Source organism: Cebus imitator, unplaced genomic scaffold (genome assembly GCF_001604975.1).
Source record: "Cebus imitator isolate Cc_AM_T3 unplaced genomic scaffold, Cebus_imitator-1.0 Scaffold27, whole genome shotgun sequence".
Lineage (NCBI taxonomy): Eukaryota > Metazoa > Chordata > Mammalia > Primates > Cebidae > Cebus > Cebus imitator.
In genome coordinates, this window is record NW_016107342.1 from 713,182 (window position 1) to 727,495 (window position 14,314).

At 33.9% G+C, this 14,314-nt stretch overlaps 1 protein-coding gene across 3 annotated transcripts in view; it reads right to left on the bottom strand.

Annotated features, from left to right (window-relative positions):
* The window catches only part of KCNJ3 (potassium inwardly rectifying channel subfamily J member 3), a 151,852-nt gene that overhangs the window by 103,147 nt on the left and 34,391 nt on the right, over positions 1-14,314 (bottom strand). The window contains exon 3 of one of the 3 annotated variants that reach the window (XM_037736587.1): positions 6,159-6,225. The exons of the other annotated variants lie outside the window; for them this stretch is intronic. Within the exon in view, the coding sequence (XP_037592515.1) occupies positions 6,176-6,225 (50 nt within the window). The 3' untranslated portion in view covers positions 6,159-6,175. Of the gene's footprint in view, positions 1-6,158; positions 6,226-14,314 lie in introns of those variants that run through there. 3 annotated transcript variants of the gene reach the window in all.

A 14,314-nucleotide genomic window follows, 5' to 3' on the forward strand; every position in this document is an offset into this window, starting at 1 on the left:
GACGGGGTTTCACCATGTTGACCAGGATGGTCTCGATCTCTTGACCTTGTGATCCACCCGCCTCGGCCTCCCAAAGTGCTGGGATTACAGGCTTGAGCCACCGCGCCCGGCCATTTTACTTAGATTTTCATCTGATTCTACCTACTTCCATAAGAAGAAGATTTGAATGAAGAAATGACCACTTCCCAATAACAATAAAACAATTTGATTTTGGTAATTTTTAAGGCAATTGATTCTCTGTCAATCATTTTAAGGAAGACCAAAACAAAAAGCATAAATGGAAAAAATAAATCATTAAATTACAAACTATAACACTAGAAAATGACATCTCAAAGTTAACAAAAACATAATTTTGTTTCTAAGCTACTTTGAATTAAACTAATCAGGCAAATGTGAGTCAAAAAGAGGCTTATCGTTTATGCTGCAGATAAGCAGTTATCAGAATGTGGTTTGTGGTCAGAATGCAAGGGTTCATAACTCAGATGGACCATTAATTAGCTGTTTGACTTTGAAGAAGTTACTTAATCTTTCTTACTATCAGGTTCGTCTAATGTCAAATGTAATAACAGTTTATACCTCATAAGGTGTGTGAGGCTTAATAATCTATAAAAATACTTAAAGACCAGCATCTGACAATTTCTCAATAAATACTTCCTAAGATTATTAAAAGCTGTGTTTCTCAGAAACTCTACAGGGAGTGTTTCCCAGAAACTCAGACTGAGTATTCTCTCAACATTAATTCCAGTTACACAATTCTCTAGAAACCTATACTGTGCTAAGTGAAATATTCAGTTATGTGGTACCCAGTATAAACACTCAAGAAAGGTGGCTAAAGAGCTTTGTATTGGTCTTATTTGCAATTTGCATGGTTTTCTATTTGACAAGTGAGGTACAGAGCTAGAATTGGTAGATTCTGACAATCCAAAACTTGTGGTTTTGATTTCATCTCATGTACCACATTAAAATGATTTTGTACTGATTTTCTATGCAAGAATTGTCATTTTTGATTATATAAAACTTTCACCAAAAAAATATAGAAAGGAGATTAAAAAGAGAGTCAGTGCTAAAACAGACTCTTTAAAAGCAAAAGCCTACCATCTGTAGCAGGAGGACTTTATAAAACCCAGGGGTGTCTTCTTACCCAACTGTCAACACCAGGAAACATGCCAAAGGGACAGATGCTAAAACTGGAAAGTCTCATCTAGGGCGTGACATCAAAGTCCTATAATTTCTCTCTAAAAAGGCAACAGTCACCACAATGGCAAAGGGGTATTATTAAAAAAACAAAACACCCTCCTTAATGAAGAATGGCTTCCATTATATAGTTACAACACTAAAATTCTACTAACAAAAATGAACATACTGGTCTGTGGGATGGGAGGTAAAATCTGCACTCTATTGAACAAGTTTCGAAGAGACCAGCAGATACCTTTTTAATCACTGGCAACAACAGGAAACATATGATCAATCAGAGAAATAATAACAGAAGCCATTACTAAAAATAGTTTCCAATCCCAGTGCAGAATTGAAGAAAAACAATAAGGAAATCTCTCCATCTGTTTTAACAATACACTGACAAGCATGTGATAATAAAAATTGTTAACTCAAAGGTAACAACTAGCATTAAAAATGAAAAATAATCTATAATTACTATTATTACCTGGGGAGTTTATGTTTACTACACTTCATTTTACTCTAAGACAAATAGATAAAGAGATTTTTCTTCTCCTCAGTCAGTCCTTTCCATTTCTATACCTCACGGCTTCTCATTTCTATTTACAGAGAAGAAAATATATATGTCCCTATAGGACACAATACAATATTAGTTGCTGAACACATAGGAAAATATTGTATTATTTGCCTGATAGTGAAATAAAGGCAGAAAAGTCACATTTGTCAAAACATATTTGGTGGGATGTATCTTGGAGCATTAGCTTCAGTATGCTTCTGCATACATTTTGTGCACATTTCTCATTCTGTAATCTGAAGGGAACACCAGTTTGTGAGCTAATTTTCTTTCCCTCTGCCCATATTAAAACAATGACTCGAGGAAGCCTCAAGCCTTTAGACGTAGGAGAAGCATTTGAAAGACTCAGATGTATACATGAGTTGTTCTGTTCCAAAAGCCAAGACAGGATGAAGGTTGGGAGTCTCTGGAGAGTAGGAAATTATAGTTACATGAAAAGGAAAGTGGAGAAGGATGGTCCTTCCCCAAGAGGTAATAAGGAAGGCAAATGGCAGGAGACAGTAGAGAAAAAAAATTGTGTGAGAGCACCAACTCTTCACTCATGGAAAATTCAATTGGATGCTTATTCTGAGAATCTTAAATAGAGACTGGGAACTTGAACTCTTTATGTGGGAATGAGGACATGAAAGAAAAAATATCTTGCACTCTGTCCAATGTGAAATTTTGGACACGGTTGAAAATTTTCTCAGGAGCTGGTACAGTGGTTATCTTATAAAAATAACACTTAGTCCTCTATAGTAATTTAAGACCTGTTTTTGCATGGGAAATAGTATAATAGGTTAATACTCCCACATGCTACAGATTTTATAAACTCCCTTCTACTAAAAAGTACAAAAATAGAACCTGAGGTTCTACCCACCCCCACAGGAGTAACTTTAGAAGATTAGAAGTCTGAAAGTTATTTTTTCCTTAACTATATAATTTATGATTTCTGCTTTCTAGTTTTTTAAAATAAGTACAGCATTAACAATAATAAAATAATTCAAAGTAAGAACTTTGGGTGGGTTTCTAAAATATTTACTAATGTAGTCACCATTTCCATGTTATTCACTCCCTCTGGGATTATTTTTCTCCTCCTCCTGAAGGACTTCCTTTAAAAATTTCTTGCGATGTGGAGCTTCTGGTGATTATTTCAATTTTGTATGTATGAAAGACATGCTTGATTTCACCTTCTTATTTTAAAAGATAGTCCTTACTGGTTACAGCAGTCTAGCTTGACTTGTTTTCTCCCTTTCAGTATTTTAAAGATATTTTTCCACTGTCTTCTGGCTTGCACTCATTTTGAGGATAATCTGCAGTCATCTTTTCTTTATTCTGTATATTTGTGTCTTTTTTTCTCTAGTTACATTTAAGATTGTCTATCACTAATTTAATTTTTATTTTTTATAGTATATAGTGTTGATTTTTGTGGCTACATAGTACATGTATATTTATGGGGTACATGGGATGTTTTGATTTAATGTGAAATAAGCACATCATAGAGAATGGGGTATCCATCCCTCAAGCATTTATTCTTTGAGTTACAAACAATTCAATTACAGGTGTTAAATTATTTTAAAATGTACAATTAAGTAATTATTGACTATAGCCATTCTATTGTGCTATCAAATAGTAAGTTTTATTCAGTCTTTAATTATTTTTTTGTACCCATTAACAATCCCGGTCTCCCCACTTCCAACCTCCCACCTCCCTTCCCAGCCTCTGGTAATCATCCTTCTGCTGCCTATCTCTGTGAGTTCAATTGTTTTGATTATTAGATCCCACAAATAAGTGAGAACATGCAATGCTTGTCTTTCTGTGCCTAGCTTGTTTTACTTAACACAATGATCTTCATTTCCATCCATGTTGTTCCAAATGACTGGATCTCATTCTATATTTGTTGCAGCACTGTTTATAATAGCTAAGAACTGGAAGCAACCTAAGTGTCCATCAACAGATGAATGTATTTTTTAAAATGTGGTACATATATAAAATTAAGTACTATCACTAATTTTAATAAATTTAATTGTGGTAGGTCTTCTGGTAGTTTTCTTTGTTTTGCCTCCTTGAGATTTATTGAGCTTTTTGAATACATGTGTACATGGAGTTTTAGTTTTCATCAAATTTGGAAAATTTGTGGCTACTGTTTCTTCAACCATTTTTGTCCCCCCACTCTTCAGCTTTAAGATAACCCCCACCCGACTGATGCTCCTTTAAAAAAAATTGGGGGGGGGGTTCATTTTGAATCATTTCCATTTATTTTTCATCTCCAACATTATAGTTTTCATGTCTAGAAACTTGGCTGTAATATTTTTAATATTTCTGTGTATTTCTACTGATTCAGTCCTTCCTCTAGCTTTATGTACATAAAGAATACAGCTTTAATAACTGTCTTAAGGTCCTTGATTGATTTTTCTCCTCTTTGAGAATCATATTTTCTTGCTTCTTTGAATGTCTGGTTACTTTTAATTTGATGCCAGAAATTGTGAAATTTACTTTCTTGGATGACAGAAACTGTGAACTTTACATTGTTGGGTGATAAATGTTTTTGTATTTCCACAAATATTTTTGAGTTTTGTTCTGAGCATGATGAAGTTATTTGTAAACAGTTTCATCTTTTCAAATATTGCTTTTAAACCTTTTTAAAGCAGATCTAGAACAAACTTCAATCTAGAGCTAATTTTGCCCCAGTACTGAAACAAAACCTGCCTGAACATTTTACACAATGTCACAAAATTATGAGATTTTCTCCTCTGCCTGGTGTGAGCAAGAACTCTCCCTGGCCTTGCCTAATTTCCAGCACATGACCTCTACTCCTTTTGATTGGTTCCTTTTCAGCCTCAGGTAATCCTCAATCATGGACATGCGCTGAGAGTCCCCAGCTGAAGACTATAGATCTTTGTAAATATCCAGGGTTATTTCTCCCTTGCAGCTCTCCCCTCTCTGATGTTTTAACCTGTAAACTCTAGCCACTATGGTGACCTCTCCTCAACTCAAGGATAACTCTGTGCTTCACTTGGGTCCCCCTTCTTGCACCACAGTTTGGAAAAAATATAAGCAGTAAGCTGGGGCAGTTTTCAGTCTTATTTGTTTCTTGTCTCTCAGGAATCATTGAACTTCTTTGTCTAACATCCAACTGTCCTGAAAAACTGGTGTTTAATATATTTTGCTCAGTTGTTTCAGGTGGAAGAGTACACTTTGTCCTTGTCACTCCATCTTTAAAGGCATGGAATTTTGGACTTGTTTTTCATTCATATACATACTTTTAAGGGTAAGAGTCTGTTCTTTTCTCCCCACATTCGTTGCTCTTTACAAGTTCTGTTGTTTCACTGGCTATATGCATTGTAAAACACTCTGAGTTGATAAGAATAAGTTAATTCAGGTTGGCCACAGCCAGAATCCAACATCAGGTTTGGTTTTGTTTTTGTTGTTGTTTTAGAATAAGTCAGTTCAGGGGGCCCACAAGCATAATCCAGTGTCAGGTTTGTTTTTGTTTAGTTGTTTTTGTTGTTGTTTGTTGTTTGTGTTTAAGAACTAGTGACTCCTGTCATTCTCTTCTGTTCTACAAGGCCAAGATGCAATGGTAAAATAGTACATACTTCTTTTTGCCTTGAGTGTCTCTTAGATTTAAAATAGGCTCAGGTTCTAAATATTAAAATGACTCACAATAAGAGCTGCAATAATTAAGTTGGTATACCAACTTAATTATTGTTATACCAACCAATGTATGACAAACTTAGAAAACAAGAGAGGAAAGAGAAGCACAGGAAACTGAAACCCCAAGAATAATTCAGAACACATTGCAAGGTTCCAAAAAGCAAAGCCACAAAAAAATTTTATGCGCTGCCCTAGGACTTTAATAGAGACAGAGTAGTCTCTCCTTAGAAGTAGAAATTATAACTTAAAACTCAAAATGGAACTTATTACAGATTTTAATGTATCAAATAAGAAGGATAGAGCCAATTTTTTTTTTATCCAAGCCATAACAATTTTCTATGAAACAGTGCAAGGCATGTCACTCACTTAAAATCAAGATTACTCAGTTTGCTTTTGCTTTCAAAACTATATGGCAGGGGAAGCGAAAGATATCCAATATATTTCTTCAAAAATTTGAAATATTCTGCAGAAAATAAATATTAAAATAGTAATTAAATGAAGACATCTATGATAACATATAAAGGAAAAACTACATTTCAGAACAATTGTTAATGCTTCTATGTATGTCTAGTTCCATTTTTAAATTAGACATCTGGACTTCTTAATAATTAAAAACATTTTGTACTAACATCAATAAGAAAATTAACTACTTCCCAGAAGAAAAAAATATATATAGAATTTTATTAAGTGTATTTCCAATGTTTCTCTTCATGTTTGGAGAAACGCTGCCACATAATTAAGATAATTCTTACCCTATAAGGTTGATTCTCTTGCAATCTCGGGCAGTTTATGTTAACAGGAATACAGAATAAGATAGTCACTCCAGTGCCCTGGAAACAGGCCTACAAGGGTGGTGAAAAATCCAGCTTTTATTTCATTCTGTTAAGTCCTTGTTCTTCAATACTCTGATAACATCTCAGTCTTTCAGGTAACTTCCAGGTTTAGAACAGTACCTTTACTGATAATTACAACTCACTTTTATTACTAAGTGGTTCAATACTCTAAAATCAAACCTCAATCTTTTTTCACTCTATATCATTAGGGATGTGTAGTCTGACCTTTCACTCTCTCCATCTCCTCCCTCACCCTCATTCCATCTTCTTTTTCTTACAAAATTGGACAAGGCAGTAGGCATGATAATTACTAGTAAAGAGTGAAACACAGGCACCTCTCCATTCTACCTTGTTGAACACAGGCTGGTTTTCTTGCTTTCCATTCTAGCAATCAACAGATGCTGGTTTCTTTATAGGACACATATAGGGTAATTGTCGTTTCTTTTGTTTTCTTTCGAGATGCCTTAGACTTACTAATGGTTGATATTTCACTAATTCACCTTTTGCAGAGGATGAAGGAGAGGGTGGGCTGTAATTCTAAAGACTTCTGTCTCAGATTCTAACCATGGAGAATTATCCTAGATTTTCTTAAGGTTAGGAGGTGCTCCCTTCCAGCAAGTAGCCCTTTTGGGCAGAATTCCTCTTAGGGCAAGTATTTCCAGCTATTTCCTCCAGAATGCAGTTAGCTTATGGCAAACTAAGACATCCTTGCCATTAAAATGCTAGATGCATTATCTGCTGTCAGTCTTGCAGAATTCTGTCTTTGCAGGTATCTTCAGCAATTTTTCATGCAAGTGGGATGCAAATATTCATTTATGTTGGACATAGATTTATTTTTAAATTAAGAAAATTTAAGCTTCAGGGTCCCTTGCATAAGCCTCTTCCAAATCCCTGAAAAAGTCCTTAGCAATATGTTCACATTGTCAAAGTCTTTAAAATTTGCAAACGTAATATAGACTTCTTTATATTGTGTAAGTTTCAGGACTCACAAATCTTGGATGCTCCTGACTGTCTGTATTCACTTAGGCACACCAAACCCAACAGCAACAAACACGTGTCAGGTCTCCTAGGAACTCTCACTTGGATTTCTTCTCTTCAGTCTTCCATGGAATAAAAATGATGAAATGTCCCAGGACAACAAACTCCCCAATAGGCTGACACAATCTACATTAATAATTCTTGTCAATATTCTTCAGCAAATCAAGGCAGGCAATGGTGGTGAATGGTCACCAAAGCAGTTTTCAATCATTTTGACAATCCTGCATGAATATATCCAGCAACTCCTTACAATATGAGGCAGGTTTTACCCAGTGATTTCAGCTTTGGGCCTTCAACGTTTAAATCTAAGAGAAGGAGGAATGTTTCATAGAAATTGCTGTTATATAAACATTCAATCACGTGAGACAATGCAAGTGAATGTCACTGACTCAGGCTTCCCCCTCCAACCAAAGAGGGCCTCAACTTAAAACTAATGAAAATATTCAAGAAGACACATTTATTTTACATTTTATTTTCCCAGGAAAACTCATTTTTGTCCTTCAAGGCAAAATGGAAACAAAGCAAAACATGCACTATTTATTATAAATGTTTATTATATCTCAATAAAAAGGAAAACACTGTGGGTTAATTTTGCAGGAGATAGGACTCTATGATTTTTAAATTTAAATTTGTAATTAATATAGAGTAAGTTAATAAAAAAGCATTGACTTGAGAATTAGGTTTAAGGGTAGATAGTTCAACTACAGACACTAAAAATAATTTTGTAATAAAAGAAGTAAAACAGAATCTGCTAGTGATAGAATCTGTTTCAACACCCAAAGTGGGTTCTTACCATAAGTAAAGTGACTGGTTTATTTCTAAGTTTGTAAAAAGGAAAGTGGATTTTATAAAACAAAATGTATACATACAAATAGGTTAACCAAAAATCAACACTGAAGTTTTTATTAGTTTGCTTTTTATAATGCTGTGCTAGGCAGACTTGACTTCTGTTTCCTAGAAATGCAGTAAACATCTGATTTATTTCCCACATTTAAAATAAATCACTGTTAAAAGCTAAATATGCTTTTTTACTTTCCATCCTTGATTAATCCCTGATACTTCGAAGTTACCATACTCCTGTAAGTAATGGATGCTTTTGAATGATATCTTGCCAGATTGTTTATAGCAGGCCCAAGGCTAGACACTGGATTTTGATAGACAGTTAGCAAAACAATGCAAAAAAGACAGAATTGAGCAGCTAATGGACTACTTGGGATGTCAACTCATGGAGATGATGTGATTAAACAAAAGGTATATTTTAAAATCTTTAGTCTCTTCCCTGGCACATTGTAATGAATATATTATTGCTACACTAGCAATACATATCAGTAGAACATGATGATAATTTTTTATCATACAAAGACCCACTGAAATAAACTAACATTTTCATTTGGTAGGATTTTTTTTTTTAATCTAAGAATACATGAGCTTACCCTGGAATCCCCTCCACTTAAAAAAAAAAAAAAAAAAAAAACCCCAAAAAAAAAAAAAAAAAAAAAACGAATCAAATTGTTTTCTTTGAAAAAATACAGAATACAAAAAGTCCCTTTTATTTTCCAGAGCAAGACCTGTTCACCTATCACCTATTTGAAAAAGCAACCTCATATGACAACAAATATATAAAATGGCAATAGACAAATACCATTCTTATACTTATAAACAAAAAACACTAGTTACATATATTTAAAAGATACCCAGAGAAGTCATTTGCCTTACTCAAAGTAACTCAAATATGTACATAACACATACATTTCAGAAGAAAAGTTTTCTTTGAATTAACTAGATAAATTCTCTTATTCACAAAACAGATAAATGGGCATAGGTACTTAGGTACAACGTATAAAAATGGTAGGAAAATAAAGCTACTAATTCTAACATAAAAATTTTACCATTTAAATTTGAGTTTTTAAAATTGTTCAGGATTTTGCTAATCCAAACTAATCTATTTGAATGGCTTCATGAATTGGCAACTCCACCTCTTATTTTCTGTCTTATATGGAAGGGCCAATAATGTAACCAAAATCAAACCATACTGTATCACTCCTTCAAGCCTTTGCTCTTGGTGCTGGCTAAAATTCTATCCATCTTTGTAAAATTCTAGCAAGACGACACTTTACCTGAATAGCCTACCTTGTCCTCAGACTCTCAGAGGCATTATAATCCTACTCTTCTCTAAATGAACCTTTTTTACTCCACATCCTTCTATTATTACAAGAATCATAACATAGGGTCTAAATGAATTACACTCTTACCTCTTTTTTGAAAAAAATAAGCTAAATTACTTTTTAAATGTGATTTCAAAATTTGGTAGGCTTATTTTACCATGCTTCAAATAGGGAATAATTACAGGTTAGTGCAGCATATGATTTGACAATATATTATAGATGAAGAACCATCTACTGAAATGGCATTTTTAATCTATGAGAGTCAAACTAGAATATATTGAAATAAATTAAGGGAAAAGAGCTTCTCATGTGAGCATAATTAAGGATACAATAAAATTTGATGTTTCCATAATATTTATGTGGACTTTAATGTTTATATTTGCAAAATTCATTGGTAGTTAACAAAAAAAGTTGATGTAACTTTTCTTAACTTATACCTTAGCCTTATTTCATATTTAAAAAGCAATACAGGTTAACACCAAATAACTAAACCTAATAATTTTAATACTCCTCTACCACTAGTTTTTTCTACTTAGGTTAGCCGCTATGAAAAATATATTAAACATCTTCATTGTATTATTTGGACTTTTAAATTATTAAGCTTGAGGAATTTTATATATAAATAATGCTTTTTCATTATTAACATGATTTTTAAAACTTGGTTGAGTAAGGACTTCCTTTTTTTCCTCAGATTTTCCATTCCTCCGATTTTCCATTCCTCCATCTGATTATTTCTTACTATGTGAATCATCTGATTTAATCAAAAAATATGTACAACTAAAAATACTCAATTTTTTACCTCTTCCAGCTAGGGTCAGAGGGGTAGGAGGTGGTTGTTCTGACCAATGCAATGGAAAGATAATTTCCTAGGCAATGTCCTTTTCTGAATAAAATGGCAAAGTCTCTCCAGGAGAAAGCCCTGTTGGTCCTTAGTTATATCATTTCACAGTTACAAGCAGAAAGCAGTTATCCTTGCTTTCTGCTTATAACTCTGAAATGCCGCCTAAAGGTGCAGCAGCCATCTTAATGAACCCACCTAGGAAAAGGAAGTGTTTAAGTGGTATAAAAGGGTAGGAGGGGTCTGGGTCTTTGTAAGACATCCTGGAGCAGATGGACCAGCCTGATTGCCTGCTTCTGAACATCTCCTTACAGATGAAAAATAAACACTCAACTATTTAAGCCATGGTTGGATGGATTTTCTACTATTTGCAATCAAATGCATTTCTAACTCATGCAATAAATGTTATTTAAAAGAAAACCTACTGCAAGTATAAATCCAGCTTTCTGAGAGAAAGTTATTCTGATTTATTTCATTACAGTTTGCTTCATAATAAAATGTTATTCACTCAGTTGTTAAAACTTGATTTATATAGTCGGTATTGCTTTAGATATAGCATCTTAGTCCCCAGTCTCTGCTTCTCATTGATTATGAGAAGTCATGATAATTAACTTTTGTTATCAAATATTAAAAGCCAACATACTGCTTTACTGTGGATGATTCATACAATGATTAAGCTACTGAAAAACACTTTAAAAAATACTATGTAATAAGAACAACAACAACAAAAAGAAAGGCCTAAATCAACTAGGAGTTAAACTTACATTGTAAAGTAAGATCTACAAGGGGTATTATGAATACTGACTACTATATTCAGGTTCATGTTCTAGTTCAAAGGAACTTAATTAAATGACTGTGGCTTAATCAGTTAAAGTTTCTCCTCTTATCACTTGATGACATTTTACTGCATTTTAAATTAAAGGATCAGTGAAATTCTTCTATGATAATCTGGCTGGCAAAGTTAATTGTAAAACATATAAATTTTCGAAGTACTCCTCCCAAAATGACATACAGAAACCCTACTTGCATTTGTTTAGTCACACTAAACCTGCACTTGTCAATTAAAAATCATGCTGAAACTGAAGAAGAGTTCATTTCTGGTACACATTAAAAAGGTTTTCTTGTAAATACGTTGCAATTTCAAACAATTTCCATTCTTGATTAATAGTTTCAGAGAATTTTTTTAAGAAATTGGTATGTAATACAGATGTTAAAATACTGTTAGTCTTCAAAACTGAGTTAAACTTAGAACCCTGCGATATTAATGATTTTGATGACAACAATATTAATATTACTAATATTTACTAAATGGCCTGGAGTACTAGATAATGTGCTAAGCCCACTAACATGTTTTAATATTGTTAATATCTTATTTTAATATTGTTAATTTAATCCTTCCCTTTCCCACCAAAAAAAATAAGATAGGTATAATTTCTACTTTCATTTTACATATGAAGATACCAAAGCCAAGGGAAGTTATTCAACTGGCCTGGAATCCCATGAATACCATTTGGCATATAGAAATTAAAACCAGGGAATCTGACTCTAGTCTAGACCAAAATTCACCACATGTGCTAATTCCTCCAAATACTACAGCCCAATTACCTGACATATTTTGTAACCAGCAAGTTGAAATATCATGTGCTACGTTCTTCTATGGGAAATTCAGACAACTCTGTGGATACTGAATTTTTTTTTTTTACTAAAGGTGGCAGATTTGTTCCAGTGTTTCCAGGAATCAACCACATAAATTCCCAAACAGTGAGACCAAGCATGTAGTATATTAATAGGAAGGAGGTTTATTGTAACTTCACAAAAGATTTGAGAATATATGCTATTTTAGACATCCCCTTTCCAAACTGACATCAATAAAAAGTAGTTCTGACATTTGTATGGCTGCCCAGCATCAGAGCACTAGAGCAAAGTACTGCCAAATTACATAAAGACAAGCATCCAACAAGCAAGTAGATAAAATTAAGCCACAAGATGATTTCTGTAAATAATAGACAATGGCAAGTGTATCAGTAATTTTACTGGCTACAACCACACTGTCATTAAGAGTAATGAGGTCACAATGAATAATCGAGAATATATCTTTTTTTTTTTTTAATAGATAACAGGATTTCACCACGTTGGCCAGGATGGTCTCAAACTCTTGACCTCGTGATCCACCCGCCTCGGCCTCCCAAAGTGCTGGGATTACAGGCGTGAGCCACCGCGCCCCACCAAGAATATATCTTTACTAAATACATATGCAATATGACATAGGATACTAATGAAATTTTGATATAATCAGAAGAGCTAATGAAATAGAATTGAATGAAATACTAATAATAATGGGGCAAATAATATTTCAGTTATTTTCATTAATCAAAATCATTGTTTTTCATATTAGGAAACATAATTTTACAAAATATTTCACTTTTATTTAGCAAATTCCATGATAATATATTATACATATACTCTAAATAAATAAATAAATATATTACATATTATAAATTATATGTTATAAAGAAAATTTTACTCAAGAATATTATGACTTTGGCACAGATTGCATGACCAGTAAACGGGCAGAACTGGATTCTAACCCAGCAGTGTTTTTCTGCTACAACAATTGACCACGCAGATATTAACACTATTCTAAATGCCATTTTTAAAATGTTAACATCACATGGACACAGGAAGGGGAGCATCACACACTGGAGTCTGTTGGGGGTGACTAGGGGAGGGACAGCGGGGGGGGTAGGGAGGTTGGGGAGGGATAACATGGGGAGAAATGCCAGACATAGGTGATAGGGGGATGGAGGCAGCAAACCACATTGCCATGTATGTACCTATGCAACAATTCTTCATGTTCTACACATGTACCCTAGAACCTAAAGTGCAATTATATATATATATATATATATATATATATATATATATATATATATAAAATAAGTTAGCATCATGTGTAACCTCTATACCCTAGAAATTTTCAATCTAAGCAAATTTTTAACATGAGACATCATTTTGAACCTATGATATTCTGTAAATACTAAAAAAAAAAGTTTTAAAATAATTTATTTTTTTTTGAGATATATTTTCACTCTTGTGGCCCAGGTTGGAGTGCAATGGCACAATATCTGCTCACTGCCACTGCAAACTCTGCCTCCCAGGTTCAAGTGATTTCCTGCCTCAGCCTCCTGAGGAGCTGGGATTACAGGCATGTGCTACCAAGACCTGCTATTTTTTTTTTTTTTTTTAAAGTAGAGATGGGATTCCTCCATGTTGGTCAGGCTGGTTTGCAAGCCTGATCTCAGGTGATCAACCCACCTAGGACTTCCAAAGTGCTGGGATTACACCCATGAGCCACCGCACCCGGCCATTCATGCTCTTTTCATAAATTAATATAATTTTCAGGTCACTGGCAGATCTGTCTGGAGTACACCAAAGAAGTTAATAAAAATGGAAAGTTAAGTGTATTCTTAAGAACTAGTAAAATTAAGGTTTTTTTAATTTTAATTTTTTATATTTCCATACGTTTTTGGAAAATAGTGGTGTTTGGTTACATGAATAAGTTCTTTAGTGATGATTTCTGGGATTTTGGTGCACCCTCACCTGAGCACTGTACATTGTAACCAATGTGTAGTCTTTTATCCCTCAGCCCCTGCCCACCCTTTCCCCCAGACCCCACAGTCCACTGTATCATTCGTATGCCTTCACATCCTCGTAGCTTAGCTCTCATTGAGTAAGAATATACAATATTAGGTTTTCTATTCCTGAGTTTGAATCACTTAGAATAATGGTATCCAATTCCATCCCGGTTGCTGCAAATGCCATTATTTTATTCTTTTTATTGGCTGAGCAGTATTCCATGGTACACATATACATTTTCTTTATCTATTCTTTGATGGTCATTTGGGCTGGTTCCATATTTTTGTGACTGTGAATTGCGGGGCTATAAACATGCATGCACAAATATCTTTTCAATAAAATGACTTCATTTCCTCTGAGTAGATACCTAGTAGTGGGATTGCTGGATCAAATGGGAGATCTACTTATAGTTCTTTTTTTT